General features: G+C 53.3%; 2 protein-coding genes across 3 annotated transcripts; both read right to left on the minus strand.

Annotated features, from left to right (window-relative positions):
* Positions 1-1,922: 1,922 nt before the first annotated feature.
* On the minus strand, positions 1,923-10,351 carry Yju2 (YJU2 splicing factor homolog). Of its 2 annotated transcripts, none has more exons than XM_090340845.1 (8): positions 10,239-10,351; positions 7,690-7,790; positions 6,180-6,324; positions 5,246-5,380; positions 3,647-3,828; positions 3,382-3,502; positions 2,926-3,037; positions 1,923-2,372 (listed from the first exon to the last, which is right to left on the minus strand). In XM_090340845.1, the coding sequence occupies exons 1-8, from the start codon at positions 10,260-10,262 to the stop codon at positions 2,320-2,322; spliced, it is 873 nt and encodes a 290-aa protein (XP_090196971.1). In that variant the 5' UTR covers positions 10,263-10,351; the 3' UTR covers positions 1,923-2,319. The 2 variants fall into 2 exon arrangements, with proteins under 2 accessions (XP_090196971.1, XP_090196962.1); XM_090340836.1 differs by having other exon boundaries at positions 1,923-2,513.
* Positions 10,352-11,997: 1,646 nt separating this feature from the next.
* Ebi3 (Epstein-Barr virus induced 3) lies at positions 11,998-20,669 on the minus strand. Its single transcript, XM_090329030.1, has 5 exons — positions 20,568-20,669; positions 19,525-19,657; positions 16,570-16,748; positions 15,069-15,232; positions 11,998-12,330 (listed from the first exon to the last, which is right to left on the minus strand). Exons 1-5 carry the CDS (start codon positions 20,632-20,634, stop codon positions 12,178-12,180), a joined length of 696 nt encoding a protein of 231 aa, XP_090185156.1. The 5' UTR covers positions 20,635-20,669; the 3' UTR covers positions 11,998-12,177.
* Positions 20,670-22,430: the final 1,761 nt, after the last annotated feature.

Here is a 22,430-nt window from a genome sequence, read left to right on the forward strand (position 1 = left end):
GACAGTCCACCCAATATTTGCAGAGCCCTGGCATCACAAAACAATTCTTGGCACCACAAAATAAAATCATCAAATCACAACAAAAGAAGGAAATTAAACCAGGTACTCATGGCTCACATGCCTGTGTAATCCTAGCTACTTGGGAGATGTAGATGGAGAGGTTTGAGGCTAACCCAGGCAAAAAAAAAAAAAAAAAAAAGGAGTCTGCAAGAAGCAGAATGCCAGGCTCACTTCTGCCACAGGAGCTACTCAGGAGGCTGAGATCTGATAATTGAGGCTCAAAGCCAGCCTAGGCAGAGAAAGTCCATGAGATTCGAATCAACTACTCAGAAATGGCCAGAGCAGTGCTGTGGCTTAAGTAGGAGAGTACCAGCCTTGAGTGAAAAAACTCAGGGATCATGCCCAGGACCTGAGTTCAAGCCCCAGGACTGATACTCTATCATACCCGAACACATCTGCAATAGTCTATCTCTAGCTAAACAGCCAAAAGCAGAGCTAGAGGCATGGCTCAAGCGGCAGAGCATCAATTGAGCAAGGACAGGGCCCTGAGTTCAAACCCAGCACTAGCAAAACCAACAATTAAATACCCACAATGGAGGATATGGAGGTACATCCTGGCTTTTCTCACACAGTCAGAGGACATGGATATGGGCTTGCTCTGAGCAGCTCATGAAGGAGATACTGTGAGGTAACAGGCTCCTGATCCAGTTGGGTAGCAAAACCCCTTTCCTGTGATGTGAGACATGCTCTGATTTTAAGGGTTCAAGTTTGAAGGGAGAGCTGTAACTCTTCCTTTAGGGGCCCCGGTCTAAGGGAGGAGACAAAGCCTTTTTTTTTTTTTTTTCTTTTGCCAGTCCTGGGCTTGAGCTCAGGGCCTGAGCACTGTCCTTGGACTTTCTCAAGGCTAGAGCTCTACCACTTGAGCCTCAGCGCCACTTCCGGCTTTTTTCTATATGTGGTACCAAGGAATGGAACCCGGGGCTTCGTGCATGCTAGGCAAGCACTTTAACCACTAGGCCACACTCCTGGCCCACAAAGCCTTTTTTTAACGTGTGCCCTGTCTGATGGGAGAAGCTCAGCATTGCTGTCTGCGTTACTCAGCGTAATGGAAGAAAGTCACCTAAACTTCCTTAAGTCTGAGGGAGGAGATGCCGCTTTGCCATGCAGGGCTCCAGTCTGATGGAGGAGGTGCAGTCCTACCTCCAAGTGTCCCCGGACTGATGGGCAGGCAAGGCCCAGTCCCTGAAGGCCCCACTCATTCTGAAGTGCCTGCTGGCTTAGGGATCAAGCTATGGGGGCCCCTGGGGGAGGGAGCTGGACCCCAGCGGAGAGAATGAGGCTTTCACTGCGGCCCCTGTGCACCCGGAAGACACCTGCCCAGTTCAGTGACATCCCAGGAATGACCTCCACAGCCCGAGGCGTGACCCCCAGGGGAGGAAGGGTGATAGAGAGGGAGGCTTTGGGAGGGGCCTGGCTCTGGGGCACCAGCCTGGGAGGGATCAGTTTCCCCCGTTCCTCCCCAGAGATCCAGCTTCCAGCCTCCTGTGACCCTCTGCTCCTGCACCCTGCCATGGCCCATGCCACCCTGGAAAGATGTTGGCCAGAGCCAAGAAGATGATGCTCAGCCATGGCCCTGAACCACCCGCCCGAGGCCATGAGCTAAATAACCTCCAAGAGCCAGGCACTGGTGGCTCACACCTGGAACCCTGGCTCCTCAGGAGGCTGGGATCTGAGGGCTGCAGCTGCATGCCAGCCCTGGCAGGAACTCTACCAGACTCTGTTATCTCTAGTAAACTACTCAGAAAAAGCCGAAAGTGGTGTTGTGGCTCAAGTGATAGAGCGCTAGCCTTGAGCACAAGGAGACTCAAGGACAGTGCCCAGGCCTTGAGTTCAAGCCTGAGGACAGACAAACAACAACAACAGTAACAAAAACCTCCTGTTTATTAGAAGAACTGAGCCCGAGACATTTTGTTACAGTCACAGAACGCTGGCCATGACAAAGTCTGGTATAAATGAACACGGGATGCTGGGGCCCCAAAGCCCAGACTGTGGGCAGGGCACCTGTGCAGGCCACAGGAAGTCTCTGGAACAAGAGGGTCCCACAGCAAGGCCTCTGCCGCCTGGCAGGTCATGCCATGGATGGCACAGGTGGCACAGGGGCGGTGGGGCACTCTGGAGGACAGTCAAGGTGGCCCGGTAGGGCCCGGTGGCAGGCTGCAGCCAGGAAGTCTAGGGATGGCACAATGCTGACGGGCAGGGGCGGGGCCCCGCTGGCTGAGGATGACAGGCGCTGGGTGGTGGTTCTGGCTGGTGCCGGGGTTACCAGTGGGGATCGCCGGCTCCTAGGGCTTCCGGTGTGGCCATGGCTGGACCTGCGATGGGCCTTGGTGTGGGTGAGGCTCAGCTGCTGCCCTCACTGTCCTCACTGTCCCCATAGGCACCTAGCTGGCTCAGGGATGAGGTGCTGGGCGCCTGGGGCGCAGGGCCGGCCTCTGTCCTTCTCTGTGGGGCATCTGTGAGGATGGGGAGGACAGGTCAGCTGACCTGGCATGGAAGGTCATCCTCAGTGAGAGACGCTGCAGCCCATGGCCAGCCAGTTCTGCCCATTTGCAAGGCCCTGACCCACCATCCCACCCCAAAACTGCTCTGTGGGTGGACACTATGCCAGGCAAGGGACAGTCGGCAAGAAAGCAGAGATGACCCTGAGAGCATAGGGACACGGTGAGGCAGATGGTGAGGTCCCACAGCCCGGGCCCCGCCACCCGCTGTGTGGACTGGGGCCGGTGGCTGCCCCTCTCTGAGCAGGACTGGCTTCCGGTAACTGATGGTTGTTCCCTCCTTACACCTCATTTTACAGCACAGGACACAGGCTGGGGCTCAGAGCCAGCACAGCAGTGAGGGAACCAGAGCCTGGCCAGCACTCACCCGGACCCCTGGCCTGCACGGGGCCGCCCTCCGCTTGCGCCTTGGTCTTCTTCACCACCACCAGGCCTGCCAGCTGGGTCCTGCCATCTGCCTTCCTTTTGGCCTTTGGAACCTGGGGGTGTGGGGTGGGACACACAATGTAGGGGTGCCTGCCCAAGGTTACAGCCGTCCTGACTTCCTCAACCCCAACCTGCAGATGACATGGTGAACTAGCTGATGAGCTGGCCTGGGGGTCCCCCAGCTCTGAATTACAGGCACGGTGGCTCACACCTGTAATCCTAGGACCAGCCTCCCCTGGCTCTTCCCTGTCCCCTCACTGACACCCACAGAGCAGGAACCCCAAGAAGCAGAGGCCCCCATCACTCTGAGGAGTCCTGGGGTGTCATGAGGGGCCCTGCTTCCACTGCTTCATTGGGATCGGGAAACCACAGACCCTGCTCCTGCCGCCTGGCTTACCTCGTGCAGGATGGAGGTGGGGTTGGGCCTCACTGCAGGCCGGGGCGCAGGGGGAACAGTCTCATCCTCTGAGTCTGAGTCCTGCAGCAAGCGGCCTCGCCGAGCCTCCTCTAGCAGGGCCCTGGGGGACACAACGGGGGGGGGGTGTTAAGCCATGGAGATCTGGGGTGACTGCCCTGAGTTCCTGGGTCCCCCAGGGGAGCACAGCCTGTGGGGAAGCTGGGAGGACACCAAGTCTTAGGAAGGGGACCCCAGAGGAACTCACGCCGTCTCCCGCTCATCCTCCTCCTCCTGCTGCTGCCGCCGCTCCTCCTGGGACAGGCGGTGCTGGCGTAGCATGGCCTCGAAGTCCACGTGCGCCTGCCGCTGGTTCAGGTCCTTCAGCTCCTGCAGGTTCTCCAGCACCTCCATCTCCAGCTTCGAGTCCCTCGTGCGATTCTCCAGCACCTGCAGCCGTGAGGGGAGTGGAGCTAGCACCTGGGGCTCCCCTGCACTGGCTCCCTCCATGCTGCCTGGGACCCACTGTGGCGCCCACTTGCCAGGCAGCCAGCCAACTGCTGGGTGCCATGTGGCTGTGTGGTGGGGTTGCCAGGATGTGAACTCACAGGCAGAGGACGGGCAGAAAGGATCCATCCAGTTCAGTCAGGAAGACTGGATTTCCAAGCTGGTTTCACCAGGGAAGGCAATCAGGAGAAAAGATTTCACCAGGTAAAAGTGGCACAAGCACCCAGGCGCTGCTGGCCCACGCCTGCATTCGGCTTCTCAGGGGGCTGACATCTGAGGATCGTGATTCAAAGCCAGCCCAGACACAAACGTCTACGTGACTCTTATCTCCAATGAACCATCAAAAAGCTAGAAGAAGAGCTGTGGCTCAAGTGGTTGAGTGCTAGTCTTGAGAAGAAAAGAATCCTCAAGGATAGTAAGGGCAGTGCCCAGACTGGGAGTTCAAGCTCCAGGACCAATACACACAAAAGAAAGGAAGAAGAGGGGGCGGGGGATGGGCACCTGCTAGGTGGTCCTCAAATGCCCCAAACCCTCCTGGGAACAGAAAAGGCAACTGAGGCTGCCCAAGGATTCAGAGCGGGGTGGTGGAGCCAGCCAGGTCTGGCTGTGGTGCTCCAGTTCCTCCTGCTCCTGCCAGGCCTGGCGGTCTCTGCCCTCTTGAAAGTGGCAGTTGTGTTGGTGGTTTTAAGACTCTGCACAAAAAGCCGGCCACTGAGAGCTCTCACTTGTAACCCTAGCTACTCAGGAGGCTGAGAGCTGAGGACCATGGTCCAGAGACAGGGCAGGAAAGTCTGTGAGACTCTTATCTCTAATGAACCAGCAAAACGCCAGAAGTGGAGATGTGGGTCAAGTGGTACAGCACCAGCCTTGAGTGAAAAAGCTCAGGGAAAGCACCTAGGCACTGAGTTCTCCTAAAACTTGTAGAAAAACCAATCAATCATCCACCAGGTCTCTGTAGAATCAGGGGGGAGTCTAGTGCTGGACATGTGGCCACACGTGATAGAACAGATGGCCCGGATGTCACATCCCAGCAGAAGCTATAAAGTCACAGGACCACCTGGCTCTCCCTGGGGTCAGCAGATGCCATGGGGGGAGGAGGCTCATGCAGCAGCATGGCACTGCCCACGTGGTTGACCATCCGAGGCCTCCTGCCCACGGCTATGTGTGAGGACCCACGGGGCCATCAGCCTTTGCGCCCTAACGCAGCCCAGGTGGGACCTTCAGAGGAGGCACTCCCCCTGCCCCCGTACACGTCCTCACCAGAACCTCATGAGATCTCAAGACCGGGAGACCAGAGCCAAGCACAGCAAGCAGTGTGGGATTCTCCAGATCCTGGAGTGACAGCCCTGCCATAGCTCACCTTCATGGGGTTGTTGAGCTCCTCGTCCTCCCTCTCCTTCTGCACGCGTTTCTCCTCTTCCTCCAGCAGCTTCTCCGCCTGGAAGTTCCTTGTGGCTCCATGCTCCATGGTGTAGTCTGTGTTTTCGGGGTCTGTCTGGGAGGTGGGGGACAGAAGTCAGCTCTGTGTCCCTGGGCAACGGAGGAAGCTGCCAGCGGTGGGGGGCCTGGCAGCAACTTTATGTTCCTTCCACTAGGTTTTCTTCTAGTCTTATTGCTTTGGTAGGTAGTTCTTTTGTGTGTGTTTTCATTTTTGGTTTTTGCTGGTCCTGGGCTTGAGCTCAGGGCCTGAGCCCTGTCCTTGGGCTTTCTCAAGGCTAGAGCTCTACCACTTGAGCCATAGCACCACTTCGGATTTTTTTTTTATGTATGTGGTACCAAGGAATCGAACCTGGGTCTTACCTGTGACAATGAATAGGAAAAACAGGCACAGTGACGAAGGCTTATCTAAATGTGTGAGGTTCGGTGGTACCAACCCCAGTGCTGCCAAAGGGGAACTTTACCCCTCGAGCCACGTCACCACTTCAGGCTTTTTCTGTGATTGACTGGATGTAAGAGTCTCATGGACCTCCCTACCCCCCAGCTGGCTTCGAACCACAATCCTCAGATCTCAGCCTCCTGAGTGGCTAGGATGACGGCAGGAGCCCCCAGTGCCCGGCTGACTGTAGGGTTCTACTGATAATAATTTGCCCGCTGAATCTGTTACCTTACGCCCATCTATGCTGCCCATATCCTGCCTGTACAAGTAGTGATGTCATCAGGGTCCCCAGTCATGAATCCCCACCATGACTGAATGGGGTTTCTGGGGCCAGGGATGACCAGGTGACCCCCAAAAGCCTTCCCTGTGCAATGTGAGGGGAGCAGCAGCGGAGGATGGGCCTGGGGGTGGGTTGTACCTTGAAGGTGATCTCAGCCAGGCAGCGCGTGCACTTGATGTAAAATCGGAAGATGGGCAGTCCCAGGTAGACCTCGTTCTGCACTGTCTCCTTGCGTGCATTGAACTTCTTTCCCTTGTAGATGTATTCTCCACATGTCTTGCACCTGTGACGGGACAGAAGCTTGAGCCACGCCAGCTGGCGGGACGCAGGGCGCCGCACGGGCTCTCACACCCCACCTGGACTCCATCCCGGCCTCGCCTCCATGGGGAAGTCTTGGAATAAAGGGCTGGGTGTCCAGACTAGTCAGGAGCAAACCTGCCACCATGGGGTATCTATCCACAATACCCCACAGAGGAAGATGGGCTTCTACCACCCTGGCTGCCAGTCTCACCAGGCTGGTCTCCTGCTGTTTCGACAAACATCGCCAGATGGCTCCTGCCCCAGGGCCTTTGCTCTACCATCTTGCACTGACCGGGCCGTAAGGCACGGAAGCCATACCTCCAGTTTAGTCGCTGACCGGGCCGTAAGGCACGGAAGCCATACCTCCAGTTTAGTCCTGCATTTTGTTAGTTGGAAAGAGGCCGGCAAACTATTCCTGTCCAGGCTGTTTACAAACTGCCAGCTGAGGTCTCACCTGGCTGTGCACCTGTGGTTCCAGGCATGCGGCTCCTGGCGCTAGCCTATCCTCTGGCAGGGATTCCCACATCCCCCTAGACTGCACACCATGATAGCCTATATCGAACAGGTGAAGGGGGCAGTGCCAAGAAGAGAGGTCACCTTGTGCAACCTTCTGGAACCTCACTGACCCAAAGGAGTGACAGGTACATGAGATGTCAAATACACACAAAGCTCAACAGTTGCCTGATTTGGAACAAGTGCTAGGGGCCTATTTGGGCTAAGGTCTGTGTCCTGTGAGGGAGGACAGAGGCCCTCCAGGGAGGAGATCTGAGCGGGGACTGAGGAAGCAGAGAAGACTCAGGCTCCGGGGTATTCCAAGAAGGGAGCATAGCAGGTGCAAAGGGGCTGAGGCAGAAACAAGACTGACTGTCACTCGTGATTCGACCTGGGACGCTATGAGCTGGGGAACTTTTCTTAGTCTTACTTAAAGCCCAACGCCCCCCGGGCATGTGAAGTTTAATTTTTTTGTCGATCCATCGTCGGACTTGAACTCTGGGCCTGGACGTTGTCCCTGAGCTCTTCAGCTCAAGGCTAGCACCCTCCCACTTTGAGCCACAGTGCCTCTTCTGGTTTTCTGGTGATTTGTTGGAGACATGAGTTTCACAGGGACATTTTTTCCCTGGCTGGCTTTGAACCACGATCTTCAGATCTCAGCCTCTTGAGTAGCTAGGATAACAGGCGTGAGCCAGCAGAACCTGACTTAGGGACTTTAATCTTCGAAGGGGAGGAGAGTGAGGTGTGCAGCGGTTAACATCAGAGGCAAGACTTGAGCCAGGCCACTTGCCCGAGAAACGCCCACCAGTGAGTTTCCCTTGCCATGACTGGTGCAGGCGGCCCAGCCATCACTCACCTCATGTTGAAGGGAGCCATAAGCCGCACCACGTATTGCCGGTCCTTGGGCAGCTTGAGCTTGGGGATCTTTGATGGGTCAAAGTCTGGCGGGTAGTATTTCTGTAGGGAGGAAGGCAAGGTCAGTGGTGGGGGTGAAGAGAAGCAGGCTGGGGCGGAAGAAAGGGGTTCAGGCAGTGTGCAGGGAGGACCTGGGTTTGAGTCACATTAGTACGGCTCTCAGGATGTGGGTTGCACACCACCTCAGTGCTGTGGCTTTCTTTCATGATTAGCTCAAATGTGCCGCGAGGACAGGACACGTGCCCAAGCTTCTAGAATCTTCCTCTGGCAGAGCAGCAGCATGTCTGGAGAGCCCCCAGACACCCGAGGCTTCGACTAAGGCTGGGTTTGTGGCTCACCAAGGGAAGTCTGGGGTTCAGGTATCAACTGTTCTTCTGATAGAGGAACAGGGAACTAAACTGAAATTCAAGGTCCTTGATGGACAACAAGTGCAAAAGTGGGAGTTGTCGGGTGGAGGTATGTGGGGGGGAAATGGGGACCAAGACATGTGAAAGGGTATCAATGTATGGGAATTAATGCACCTTCTATCTGGCAAATATCATGTAACCCTTTTACTAATTACAAAAAAAAAAAAAGTGGGAGTTGTCCCTTAACTCTTTTGCTCAAGGCTAGTACTCTACAGCTTCAGCTACAGCTCCACTTCCTGTTTTCTGATGGTGAATTAGTAATAAGAGTCTAACAGATTTTCCTGCCCAGGCTGGCTTTGAATGTGATCCTCAGATCTCAGTTTCATGTGTAGCTAGAATATGGACAAAAAAGGCAAAAGGCAGGCTCTGTTAAGGGAGAGCATTCTTAGGTCTCCGTAATGTCCAAGGTAGGACATGGATGGAGAGTGTGTATGTGCATGTGTGAGTAAATTGTAGGTATGTATATGTGTGTGTGAGTGAATCTGTGTTATCTAAGTAATTCCAAGCGAGGTGCAGTGTTGAACTCTGTAATCTCTACGAGACAATGTATTCTTTTCTGTCAAACTAAAGTATATTTGGTATTATATATTGATATTTTCTGGAATTACTTGCTATATTTACTTCAATTGTAACTATTATCTGTACTGTAGGTTACCAGCTAGCCATGTTAGAGAGACAGTTCTTGTTAAAATAATAGACTGCAATAGATAAGTGCGGGGGGAAAAAATGAATTAGGAAATGGCTCCCTTTCTAGCCCTGTTAATCAACAGTACTTAGACTGTGAGCCCAAGTCCTTCACAAAGAGAAGGGAAAGTTTGGATTAGCACACAGCCCTGCCCCGTGTGCCTGCCTAGTGCTGGGTAGAGTAATGGTATTGCACCATTGTGAGCAAAACCAAATTGCCTTCATGAAATCTTTTTTATCTTTTGTGTATCCATTTTTTTCTTTCTTTACTGTTTTTTTTTTTTTTTGCTAGTCCTGGGCTTAAGCTCAGGGCCTGAGCACTGTCCTTGGCTAGAGCCTCAGCACCACTTCCAGCTTTTTTCTATGTATGTGGTACAAAGGAATCGAACCCGGGTCTTTGTGCATGCTAGGCAAGCACTCTACCACTAGGCCAAACTCCCGGCCCCTCTTTACTGTTTTTTTCTGCCAGTCCTGGGGCTTGAACTCAGGGCCTGGGCACTGTCCCTGAGCTTCTTTTGCTCAAGGCTAGCTACACTCTACCACTTGAACCACAGCGCCACTTCTGGCTTTTACTGTTTATGTGGTGCTGAGGAAGTGAACCCAGGACTTCTTTGTCCATGCTAGGCAAGCATTTTACCACTAAGCCACATTCCCAGTCCTCCATTCTTTTTTTTTATTCTTTCTTCCCAGTCCTGGAGACTGAACTCAGGGCCTGAGCACTGTCCTTGGGGCTCTGCGTTTTCTATTGTATGTGGTACCGAGGAATCGAACCTGGGTCTTTGGTGTATGTTAGGCAAGCCCTCTACCACTAGGCCAAACTCCTGGCCCGCCTCCGTTCATTTCTGACACTGGAGTCATGCATTTCTAACTTCCCTGCACACCAGATTTAGAGGCAGGAGGATCAGAAATTCTAGGCCTGCCTGTGCTACGGGGGCTCTGTCTCAAAAAAACAAACAACATCAACAGCAAACATCCAAACACCGCAGAATCAAGGCACTAAGCCAAGGGCCACCTCTCCAAGAAACATCAGCAACCTCAGAGGGGCGAGACTCCAAGGCCCCGCCCCTACACGTGATGACAAACAGCTCCGCCAATACCTTCGGGGCGTTCCGCAGCCCAAGAAGATGATTGGATAAATACCCACGGACAAGCCAATCACAGGAAGCCAGAGGAAGAGGCGGAGAATAAACCCCGCCCGCAAGAGGGAACACCCAATCGGGGAGAGGAAGCTTCCTGAAGTCCCACCCCTCCAAAGACAGTGATTGGCAGGCGTCTGGGGAACTGCGCCCGGGAGAAGAACCGGCCCCCCAAGAGAAACTACTAGGTGTCTCGGCCCCTCCCCACCGCAATCCATTTATATCCCACTACGGGTAGAAAGGCGACACAGCCGGATTCTTACATTTAGGACTTTCCGCTCCGACATCTTCGCTTCCTACGGGGCGGCCAAGCTTCTGAGAACTGGTTATGGTTAGAGCCTTTTGAAGCGTCTTCGAGCGCGTCCCGGACTTCCGCGTGCGTCACGTCCGCCCGTGTCTCCTATTGGCTACAGAGGGTGCAACTTCCGTTTGCTCCGGGTTCCTCTCCCAGGCACGGAGTCCGCCTGTGTTTCTTCCCGACTTGCAAGCAGGTCGGCGTGGAATCAACGTTCCCGGGCCATGAGGGTGTCATGACCTCCGTATTTCCTTCTTTCTGTGGGTCATGGGGCCTGACCTCCGCCTGGGCGCTGCCCCTGAGCTCTTCAGCTCAAGGATACCTGCCCTACTCCTGGGCCTGGGCTCAAGTTACCACCCTACCCTTGAGCCAAGCCGCACCTCCCACGTTCTAGAAGTTAATTGGAGATAAGAGTCTCAGGTCCCCTTGTGCCCAGGCTGGCTTTGACCCTTGAGCTGAGGAGCTTAGCCTCCTGAATAGCTAGGAGGACAGGCGTGAGCCAGGCTCCAGCCCACATCTTTACAAATGGTACAAGCACAATCTTGTAATGGATGAGCAAAATTCCACTGTGTGTGTGTGTGTGTGTGTGTGTGTGTGTATCACACTTGCTTGACCTGTTCATCCATTAAAGGGCATCTAGCCTTATTTCATGTCTTGGCTATGGTTAATATTTTGCAGAGAACATGATGGTTGGTTGTACTGGTGACTTTACATATGTAATTAAACAACTCCTCCTCCTCCTCCTCTTTTCCTCCTCCTCCTCTTCCTCCTCTTCTTCTTCCCAAGGCTAGAGCTCTGCCACTTGAGCCACAGCAACACTTCCTGCTTTTTTCTATGTATGTGGTACCGAGGAATTGAACCCGGGTCTTCATGCATGCTAGGCAAGCACTCTACCACTAGGCCAAACTCCTGGCCCCTGTAATTAATTTTTCTGATTCCTCATGACCCTCAATCCTATAGACAGACAATCTCAGAATATCCTCAAATCTCAGTACTAATACTGTCCTTTATAGGCAAACCACTACCAGTGTATTGAAAGTGTATGTGCAGTTTTCACTGTTGTTGTTTCTGCTGGTCCTGGGGTTTGAACTTAAGGTCTGGGTGTTTTCTCTGAGGTTTTGTGCTCAAGGCTAATGCTCTATCATTTGAGCCAGAACTTCACTTCCAGCTTTTGGGTAATTAATTGGCGATAAGAGTCGGTTGGATTTGTCTGCTTGGGCTGGCTTCAAAGCAGGATCCTCAGATCTCAGCCTCCTGAGTAGCTAGGATTACTGGCATTGAGCCACCAGCACCCAGGTCTGTATTTTTCAGATAGAGCCTCATAGTTTTTCCTAGGTTACACTGGACTGCCATCTTTCTACCTATGCCTTCCAAGAGTCTGGGATTATAGGCCTGAGCCATCACATCAGATATTGATAAATATGGGGTTTGTAATAACTTGGTGCCTGATGGGCTTCACTTCCAGTTTCCAGACAGATTGAGCTATTTCCAGAAAGAAAAAAATCATTCTAGGTTTCTGCTATAACAGCACACACACACACACACACACACACACACACACACACACACACACACACCAGTGAGAAGGGAGGCGTGCTGTTTCCAACAAAGCTTCTTTGGTAATTAGATTGTTTAATTAAAAATACTTGGAATTCATCTCTTTTTTTTTTGTATTGTTCTGCACTGTGCTCAACTGAAGGAGGACACAGTCCCATTTCACAGGCCAGGAATGCAAGGCTCAGAGAGGCAGAAACACTGGCTCAAAACTTCCCTACTTCTCAGCAGCATCCAGGTCACCATTTGCAACCAGTCCGGTTGGATTCCCCCACTCTCAGACATACATCAGTGTGTGTGGGGTGCTTGTCACAGGATCCAGACCCCATTTAGGGGCTCAGGGGAAGCCCCGGTTACTTGCCCAGGGCCATGGACGTAGCAGCAGGGGAACTCCAGTCACTGGGATCTCCATAGTCGGTGAGGTCCTGAGCAGCCACCTGGATTAGATACCTGGAGTGGGGTCGCACAGCCCTGAGGGTGAAGGTGGTATCTTCAATGGGTCCCACCTGCGAGCAAGAGTCACAGGTCATAGGAAAAGGCAGGTGGGAGGGCTTATCCTGCACTGAGCCCCACACTACGCCAACCACCTTGCCGTGATGCCAAGTTCTGGATCAGCCTCCAACTGCCCAGGCTACGTGGATTTCCTTATCAACCCTCTCATGGATGAATGTGACTTGGTTGGCTCTCAAGTGTTCATACATTGACAGTGGAGAAATGAAGAAGGCGAAACTCAATCCAACCATGATGTTTGCATCTGGAGCCTTTCTGGGTTATGCAAGGTGTTCAGGATGGAGCCTGCAGTGGACTGCATTGTGGTGGGCTTATAACAAAGAGGCCATGGGGCCAGTAGCGTGGCCTAGTGGTAGAGTGCTTGCCTAGCAGGCATGAAGACCTGAGTTCACTTCCTCAGTACCATACACATAGAAAGAGCCAGAAGTGGGGCTGGGAGTTTGGCCTAGTAGTTAAAGTGCTTGCCTAGCATGCATGAAGACCCGGGTTCGATTCCTCGGTACCACATATAGAAAAAAGCCAGAAGTGGTGCTGAGGCTCAAGTGGTAGAGCTCTAGCCTTGAGAAAGTCAAAGGACAGTGCTCAGGCCCTGAGCTCAAGCCCAGGACTGGCAAAAAAAAAAAAAAAAAAAAAGAAAAGAAAGAGCCAGAAGTGGTGCTGTGGCTTAAGTGGTAGAGTTCTAGCCTTGAGAAAGCCCAAGGACAGTGCTCAGGCTCTGAGTTCAAGTCCCAGAACTGGAAAAGACAAAAAGAAACCGTGTATGGGTACCACACTATGGTCTGTGTCACCACAAGAAAAGCCATCCTAGATGCAGCTTTGAGCCTTGGTTCTTAGATCTCAGCCTCCTGAGTAGCTGGGATTACAGGCGTGAGCCTCAGTGCTCAGCATTATGTGAGCTCACAATTTGCTAGGATTTAGCAGGGTATGGTGTCTCACGCCTGTCATCCTAGCTACTCAGAAGGCTGAGTCTGAGAATCAAGATTCAAAGCCAACCCGGGCACTATCTTATCTCCAATTAACCACTAGAAAAGTGGAAGTGGTGCTATGACTCAAGGGTAGCATGTTAGCCTTGAGCTGAATAACTCAGGAACAGCGCCCAGCCCAGAGTTCAAGCCCCATGACCCTCCCCCCCCCATTGCCCTATCTGCCAGATGTGGTGGTATACATCTGTAATCCCAGCACTGAGGAGGCTGAGGAAGGAGGGCTACATACCAGAGCCCTGGCTTAAATATTAAAATGGAAAAATATCTGTGGCGGGACTAACTCAGTGGAAGAATGTGAGGGTATGAGGGAGAGATCCCCCCCTACACACAAAATTAACTTAACAATCAAAAAATATTTTGGTCAGTCAGTAGTGGGGCTTGAACTCAGGGCCTGGGTGTTATCTCTGTGGCCTGCCACTTGAGCCAGAGCTCCAAGATCTCAGCCTCGTAAGTACCTAAGGTTACAGACACTGACACCTAACTTACAATTTCCCTTTGAGACTTGTTCTCACAATAGCTCAGGCTGCTCAGTAACTCAAAATCATCCTTCCTACCTCCCCACAGCTGGGGTTCCAGAACTGCGCAACCAGAGCTGCTGGATATATCATTTTTCTTTCTACACAGAACATTCTAGAAATCACTGCAAAGGCCAAACCTCCATGGAAGTCCTTCAACTCATGTGTGCATTCAAGGCTATTTGGTACCCTCAACTCTCTCTGACACTCATTGCTACCCCGACCTTTAGTTTTTACTTTACTATTTTTGTTTTTGTTCGGTCCTGGGACTTGAACTCTGGGCCTGGGCATTCTCCCCGAGCTGTTCTGCTCAAGACTACCACTCTACCACTTGAGCCACAGTCCCACTTCTGGTTTTCTGGTGGTTCATTGGAGATAAGAGTCTCCTGGACTTTCCTGCCCAAGCTGGCTTTGAACTGTGATCCTCAGATCTCAGCCTCCTGAGTAGCCAGGATCACAGGCGTGAGCCACTGGTTCCTGGCTTAGTTTGCATTTTTCTAAAACTTTTCTAAAATTTAAAGCCATGTATTTTTTTTTCTTATCAGGGTGAAATCTGGTAACATAATAAAAATGACTCCCCCCTTTTGGGGGGCCAGTCCTGGGGACTGAACTCCGGGCCTGAGCACTGTCTTTGGGCTTTTTCCTCAGGGCCAGTGCTCTACCACTTGAGCCACCCCTGGCTTTTCTATGTATGTGGTACTTAGGAATCGAACCAGGGCATCTCTGTGCATGCTAGGCAAGCACTCTAACCACTAGGCCAAGCTCCTGGCCCCCCCAAAATGACCCCTTTTAATGCAGACAGTTCTGGGGCATTTAGTACATTTCATGATGATGCCCAAACATCTCTAGTTCCAGAACCTTCCACCACCCACAAAGCAGGTCTGTCCTCATGAGTAGCACCCCATCCCTTTCCATGTCCTGGGCCCCACAAGTCCAATTCCTGTCTTGGATATGCTTGTTCAAGAAACTTCCTATCAGTTCAGCTGCACACTGGGGTGCTTGTTTTGTCTGCTCCTCAAACTGAGCCCAGAGGCCTCCAGGCCCTTCCATGTTTAGCATGGGTCACAGCTCACCCTGTCCCCGGCTAGGTAATATTCCACCTTGTGGGTGGACTTTGGGCTGTTGTGGGTCTTGTAGGGACCCCCGTGTTGTGAACAGTCTGGAGTAGATCTGCTGTGTAACCCGGAGCTCAGTGCAAGGTTCCACAGCCCCTGAGGCCTCCCTTCTCCTCCTCACCTGGCGGAAACGGGTGGCTCCATGGCGTTTGTAGCGGATCCAGTACTTGAGGGAGAAGACCTCCGGGAAGGGCCAGGATCGTGGTGGCTGCCATTGCACCTGCAATTGCAGTCGCTGCCCAGAGACATGGCTCATGCGTACACCTGCTGGAGGATCTGGTTTGACTGAGGAAACAGCAAGAGCAAGATCAGGGACAGTGGTCATTTCATCATGTGTGCATCCCTTCATCAGTCATCCATTCCTGTCCTCATTTGTCCATCCCTCCATCCATGCAGCTGTTTATACAACCAGCCATCTATCATTCATCCATTATTCATCCATCATCCATCCTCATTCATCCACCCACCCATCCATCTATCCACCCATCCACCTGAATATCTATTTTTCTGTTCACTTACTCATTCATTTATCCACCGACTCAAAACCAAGTCCAGGTTGAGCACCCTTTATTACTCTAGGGGAGAGCCCAAGGGTGGTGGACAGCTTTCCATCCCACAGACCACCGGGAGCAGACAAGAAACGAAGGAGCCCAGAAGGAAGCGGGGAAGGGAGTCTAAGACAGCCGGCTGCTATGGCTGGCGTGTAGTCGACATGTTGTAAAACTCTCAATTCAGTGGTGTTGAGTGCAACCAAACTACTGGTCCCCCCCTTCCCATCCCATTCCTCCAATGGAGCCTCAGACTGTGGGCCTTTTGCATCTGCTTCTCTCCCTGAGGAGGGGGTCTCTCCACGTGGTGGTACAGGTCACAGCTTTGTCGTGTTCCTGGCTGCATGACACTCCAATGTGTGGATGGAACATTGTGTACCCAGGTGGGTGCAGGTCGTCCCCATCTTAGGCCTCTCACAGGGGATGTCGCCATGCATGAACATGCTGATGGGCTGGCTTCCCACCACCATCCTCAGGTCTCAGCCTTCTGAGTAGCTAGGATGAAGGGCTTGAGTTTGGGGGGATGTCTGTATTTTTCTCGGGGAGATATGGAAATGAAGCGAGTGTGACATAGCTACATGTGGAGCCCTGCATGGCCCTGGCCTGTGTGGGGTGGGATGCTAGCGGAGGGGGCGGGACGGGGGGGGGGGAAGAGAGAGAGAAAGAAAGAGGGGGGAGAGAGAGAGAGGGGAGGGAAAGGGAGAGAGAGAGAGAGAGAGAGAGAGAGAGAGAGAGAGAGAGAGAGAGAGAGAGAGACAGGCACAGGGGGCGGGGCGCGGAGGGCGGAGCCAGGCACAGGGGGCGGGGCACTGAGGGGGAGCCGGATACAGGGGGCGGGACAGTAAGGCGGAGCCAGGCACAGGGGGCGGGGCGCAGAGGGCGGGACCAGGCACAGGGGGCGGGGCACCAGGCACTGGGAGCGGGCGCGGAGGGAGGAGCCAGACACAGGGGGCGGGACAGTAAGGCGGAGCCAGGCACAGAGGGCGGTGCACGGAGGGCGGGGCCAGGCACAGGGGGCGGGGCACCAGGCACAGGGGGAGGGCGCGGTGCACGGAGGGCGGGGTTGTCACTCACTGAGGTGCTCAGGCACGAAGGGCAGCAGGCGGCAGGCGGCGCCTCCGGGGCGGAGCATGGTGACGTTGAGCACGTGGGGCACCATGGAGAAGAGCCGCACGTCTGGAATGGAGCAGCGCTGGGCGTCCGGGGCCGGCTGCAGGCAGGGCCGGCTGTCCCCGGGCGCGGCCACGCCCAGCCTGGACAGGGAGGGCCGCAGTCAGGGCCTGGGCCATTCCCGGCCCTCCTCCCCAGGGAAAGGAGGGGAAGGTGGGCACGGGCCGCCGGGGTGGGCACTGGCCCCGCGGGGCACCCCAACTTCGGTCACCCTAGTGGGACTCTGGTGACGAAGCGGGAGAGGGAGTGTGTCTTAGCGGGAGAGTGCCTGCCTAGCATGCATGCATCAGCCCTGGGTGGATTCCCCAGTACCACCTCCATACACAGAAAAAGCCGGCGGTGGCCCTGCGGCCCAAGGGATAGAATGCTAGTCTGGAGCAAAAGAAGTTCAGGGAAACTGCCCAGGCCCTGAGTTCAAGTCCCCAGGTCTGGCAAAAATAAAAAAACGTCTAGACCGCGGCTGGAGGCGTGGCTCAAGCGGTCAAGGACGCGGTTCCAGTGGAGGGCGTGTCTCCAGCCATGGGGGCGTGGTCCAGGTTCGAGGCGAGGGGCGTGGCTCTAGTGGTGATGGGCGTGGCTTCTATTGGCGGGGCGGGACCAAGGAGTGCTGGGCGTGGTTCAAGGTATTCACCGGAGGGGAGGGGTGTGGCTGTGGGCGTGGCCAAAAGAGCAGAGTGGGAAATCTTAGTTTATTTAACTGCTACCCACCAGCCTGGCTCCGGAGGCTTGTTAAGAACTAGAAGAAGCCAGGCACGGTGGCTCACGCCTGTCATCCTAGCTACTCAGGAGGCTGAGATCTGAGGATCAAGGTTCAAAGCCAGCACGTGCACAAGAGAACCTAAGTCTTTTATCTCCAATTAACCTCTAGAAAACGGGAAGTGGGGCTTAGCTCCAGGGTAGGGAGGTATCCTTGAGCTGAAGAGCTCAGGGACAGCGCCTAGGCCAAGTTCAAGCCCCATGACCCTCCCCCCCCAAAAAAAAGAACTAGAAGAGATTCAGGGTGGCAGAGGCTCACGTTTGTAATCCTGGCTACTCAGGACGCTGAGACCTGAGGATGGTAGTTACAAGCCAGCCTGGATAGAAAAGTCCCCGAGACTCGTATTAACCACCAAAAAGCTGGAACTGGAGCTGTGTGACTCCTGGTGAGGTAAAAAGCTCAAAGACAGCACCTAGACCCTGTGTCAGCACAGGAAACAAAAATAGCCACTACTTGAAAGTGGCTCTGTGGCTCAAGGGATGGGATGGTAGCCTTGAGCTGAAGAGCTCAGGGACAGTGCTCAGGCCCAGAGTTCAAGTCACATTACGGACCCCCCCCAAAAAAAATCTCAAGACAATTCAGTGAGGTGCAAGACAACTTCCTGCAATATTAACAATGTTCCATGACAGGTGAAGTGATGCATACCTATAATCCTGCTACTCAGCAACTGAGGCAGGACAATCCCCCGTTTCAGGCCACATATATGGACCTTGTCTCAAAACTTATGCACTCATGGGCCAGAAGTTTGGCCTAGTGGTAGAGTGCTTGCCTAACATGCACGAAGACCCAGGTTCGATTCCTCGGTACCACATACATAGAAAAAAGCCGGAAGTGGTGCTGAGGCTCAAGTGGTAGAGCTCTATCCTTGAGAAAGTCCAAGGACAGTGCCCAGGCCCTGAGCTCAAGCCCAGGACCGGGGGAAAATAAAACTTGCGCACTCAAACACAAAACAAAAAGAAATCAATATTTCCCTGTTTTCAGGGTCTTTGGGCTAAAACTCAGGGCTTCACACAACATGTTATGCAAAGGCTCCATGCTGGGCCACACCACCAGCTAATAACTAATATTGAAATACAAAATCAAGAGACTAACAACACAAAAGAAGGAACTGTTTTTAATACTCATAGTAAAATTATCTTAAGTATAAATATATAAGTCAAATAAAGGAAAAGAAAGTAGCAAATCATAAATCATAAGTTATATTAAAATAGGTGATTTTTGTATCATATATACTAACACTGACCTCATCCACTACTTCATGCTATTTTTGTTTGCCTAGGAGCTTGTATTTTGGCCTGAGTACTGTCCCTAAGCTTTTTTGCTCAAGGCTAGTGCTGCATGACTTTGAGCCACAGTGCCACTTCCAATTTGGTTTTCTGGTGGTTCATTGGAGAGGTAAGAATCTCTGGAACTTTCCTGCCCGGGCTGGCATCGAACCATGATCCACAGATCTCAGCCTCTTGAGTAGTGAGGATAACAGGCGTGAGCCACTAACACCCAAGCAACCTCACCAATTTCTTTTCTTTCTTTACATATTGGCCAGTGTGGGAGCTTGCCTGGCTGTTTGCTGGATAATTGGAGATAAATGTCTTGGATTTGTCTCCCTGGGTTGGATTTAAATCTTGATCCTGAGATCACAGCTCCTGAGTAGCTAGGATTACAGGTTTGCAAGATCAGTCATGCATGGCCCACAGGGACCGCCCCCCCCCTGCATTCCCGTAGCTAGGTCTCGGCTTGCCACTGTCGCCACGCCCACAACTCTGAGCCGCCCGCCTCACAGCGGAAGTCACTCCCCCAACCACTGAAGCCAGAGCTCGCAGCAACAGAGCCACGCCCCCTCTTAAGCCACGCCCCTCACAGCTGACAGCCTCTCCTTGGAGCCACGCCCCCAAGCCATCAGAGCCACGCCCCTCACCAGATGTAGAGTTTTCAAGCACATGGGCCCATAATGAGCCACATGGCACCTTAGGAATTGATTGTTGTTCAGGCTGCTCTGGGAGCTGGGGTTTGTGTGTTCCCAGGGGTTCTGGCTCCTCCTAGAAGCCCATCACAGGAGGTGATGGGGGGAGGAGAGGAGAGGGGTCCCTTCCAACTCCATTTACCTGTATGTGGCAATGAAGGACGTTGGCCCTGTGGTATTAGAAGCTGGTGACCAAGTCCAGGAGCAATCCACAGCCACGGGGTATCTAGATGCACGGCACTGCACCCTGAGCTGGCTCACAGCCTCTGGGGTCCCTGAATAAGGGACGGGCATGTGAGTTTCAAGTTCACCCAGAGATTGTCACAAACCTACCACATATTCACTGCCCGCGCCCCGCCCCCCCACCACTTGGCAGCCAGTATTGAGCACACAGTAGGTGCTATACATGCACATCAAGAGGCGCAGTTAACTGTTCACAAGGGCTTTCATTTTTTCTTTTGTGCCTGTCCTGGGTCTTGAACTCAGAACCTGGGGTGCTGTCCTTGACTTCTACTCAAGACTAGCACTGTATCACTTCAAGCCCCAGTGTCACTTCCCGTTTCCTGGGGGTTACTTGAAGATAAGAGACTCTCTGGGAGCTGGAAGTATGCCTTAGTGGTAGCGTGCCTAGTGGCTTAGTGGTAGAGTGCTTGCCTAGCATGCACAAAGCCCTGGGTTCAATTCCTCATGACCACATACACAGAAAAAGCCTCGAGTGGTACTATAGCTCAAATGGTAGAGCACTAGCCTTCAGCAAAAGAAGCTCAGGGACAGTGCACAGGTCCCGAGTGCAAGCCCCAGGACTGCCCCCCAAAAAAATGTGAGGGGAGAGGCTCACAGACTTTCCTATCCAGGCTGGCTTTGAATCATGATCCTCAGATCTGTCTCCTGAGTAGCTAAGCACAAGTGCCTGGCCACGTGACCCTTTTGACTGACTCCACAGATAGGCAGCCAGTGGATAAAGGAACCAACCCTGCATGCTGCGGCCGCCACTCTTGGCTGTCAAGCCCTCCTCCCCAGGTTCTTCCTTCCCCATGCCTCAGTTTCCCCATCTGTATCACGGCTGGTTACCTGGTTTCACTATTACATATACAGTACCCAGAGGTGGGTAGGCAAGAGCCAGTCCCTAGAGAATGTCCCTTGCTTGGCCACCTTCCTTCCCCTGTCCCCACCGCTCCCACTCACCTTTTCCTCCACTGGGGTACAAACAGCCGGCCCAGAGTGTGAGGACCAAGAGGTGTCTTGGGGTCATGGTTGCAGTGGCTCTCTGTGGGGTTCTGGGGTGGGGATACCCGCGGCTGGGATAGGAAGCAGGGGACTTGAGACCTCCCCAGGGAAAGCCCAGTGACTCCCCCCACACCCCCGCCAGGTCTGACTCACCAGCCAGAGGAATCTTTCAGCCCCCACTGGCCACCTTGGAGTAGAGCTGAGTGGACGCTTCTGGGGGTGGGGTGGGGAATGGAGGTCCCAAAAGGCAGAAGTGACCTCATGGCCTCCTTCCCTCCCCCCCTCAACTGCTGGTAGAGGGGCCTTTCCTTCCGTTGCTTCAACTGCCATTGGTGACAGGGAAATCCCCAGGAAAGGGACAGGGGACAGGAGGAGGGAAGGGGAAACAGAGATGGAGATAGAGGTCCAAAGACAGAGCAGCAGGGACCCCTGAGGAACACAGGCTTGGAGGCCTGCAAAGGTCTTTTGCTGATAACGAAGCTGGGGGTCCCCCCCCATGCCTGCTTTAGGCTCCAGCTCGCCTCTACCCCCTTATATCCACCCTGTGGAGACACCCAGGGACCAGTGGCTGAGCCCTGGATGGGAAAGGAAACCACAGGGGAAGGGGGAGGGGTTCTCACACTTCCCCTAAATGGCAAAAGCCAATAGGCCCCAGGGGTTTACAGGGACTTGCCTGGGGCAGGAGAGGCTAGGGACAGGGGATCCCCCTGGGGCAAGATTTAGGGGCAGGGGAAAAAAAAACCCAGATTAATTAAGAAATGGAAAATCTGGTGTCCGTGGCTCACGCCTATCATCCTAGCTACTCAGGAAGCTGAGATCTGAGGATTGTGGTTCAAAATCAGCCATGACAGCAAACTCCCTGAGACTCTTATGTCCAATTACATACCAAAAAGGCAGAAGCAGAGCTGTGGCTCTAGTGGTAGAGCGCTAACCTAAATCTAATCCCCAATTAACCACCAAAAAGCTAGAAGTGTTGTGGCTTCCACAAATGAATTCAGGGAGAGTCAGAGTTTCTGTGGCTGGTACAGGATTATTAAAAAAAAAAAAGAAAAAAGGAGGGCTGGGAGTTTGGCCTAGTGGTAGTGCTTGCCTAGCATGCACTAAGACCAGGGTTCAATTCCTCAGTACTACATATATAGAAAAAAGCCAGCAGTGGTGCTGAGGCTCAAGTGGTAGAGCTCTAGCCTTAAGAATGTCCAAGGACAGTGCTCAGGCCCTGAGCTCAAGCCCAGGACTGGCAAAAAAAAAAGAGGAGGGGGGAAGAGGGAGAAAAGAGGAAAGGAAGGGAGGGAGAAAGGAAGAAAAGAAAGGGAAAACTAGAAAAGCTAAACAGGGCAAGGCTTACATGTAAGAGGGGTGTGGTCAATGGGATAGGGGGTCTCTGGCAGCCCGTCTGCCTAGCAAGTGGGGCTGGTGGAGGAGGTGTGTGTGTGGCTGAGAGCTGAATTTAAACCCTAGTACCTCCTGTGTCTTAAAAGAAAAGGAGGGCCAGGAGTGTGGCCTAGTGGCAGAGTGCTTGCCTAGCATGCACAAAGCCCTGGGTTTCATTCCTTGGTACCACATACACAGAAAAAGCCAGAACTGGTGCTGTGGCTCAAGTGGTAGAGCCATAGCCTTGAGCTGAAGAGAAAGCCCAAGGACAGTGCCCAGGCCCTGAGTTCAAGCCCCGGGACTGGCAACAATAAAAAAAAAAAAAAGGAGAAAGAAACCACTGAGAAAGGGGGAAGAGGAGGAGAGGAACAGGGAGAGAGGGCAGACTGTCACTGACACATTCCTTCTCCCTACAAACCTGCTAGTGTGGGCGTTCTTCCACCTATCCTG

Source organism: Megascapheus bottae, chromosome 1 (assembly GCF_031878675.1).
Source record: "Megascapheus bottae isolate mThoBot1 chromosome 1, mThoBot2.hap1, whole genome shotgun sequence".
In the NCBI taxonomy this organism is placed as follows: Eukaryota; Metazoa; Chordata; class Mammalia; order Rodentia; family Geomyidae; genus Megascapheus; species Megascapheus bottae.

Coding starts and splice junctions, on each gene's coding strand:
- Ebi3 (XM_090329030.1), bottom strand. CDS start 20,634: ATGACCCCAAGACACCTCTTGGTCCTCACACTCTGGGCCGGCTGTTTG. Junction 16,749..19,524: donor TCCTTCATTGCCACATACAG/GTAAATGGAGTT, acceptor CTCCCTGTCCAG/GCTGGGCGTGGCCGCGCCCG. Junction 12,331..15,068: donor GAGCCACCCGTTTCCGCCAG/GTGAGGAGGAGA, acceptor TCTTGCTCGCAG/GTGGGACCCATTGAAGATAC.
- Yju2 (XM_090340836.1), bottom strand. CDS start 10,262: ATGTCGGAGCGGAAAGTCCTAAAT. Junction 7,791..10,238: donor CGGAGCGGAAAGTCCTAAAT/GTAAGAATCCGG, acceptor TCCTCCCTACAG/AAATACTACCCGCCAGACTT. Junction 3,038..3,381: donor CCACCTCCATCCTGCACGAG/GTAAGCCAGGCG, acceptor CCACACCCCCAG/GTTCCAAAGGCCAAAAGGAA.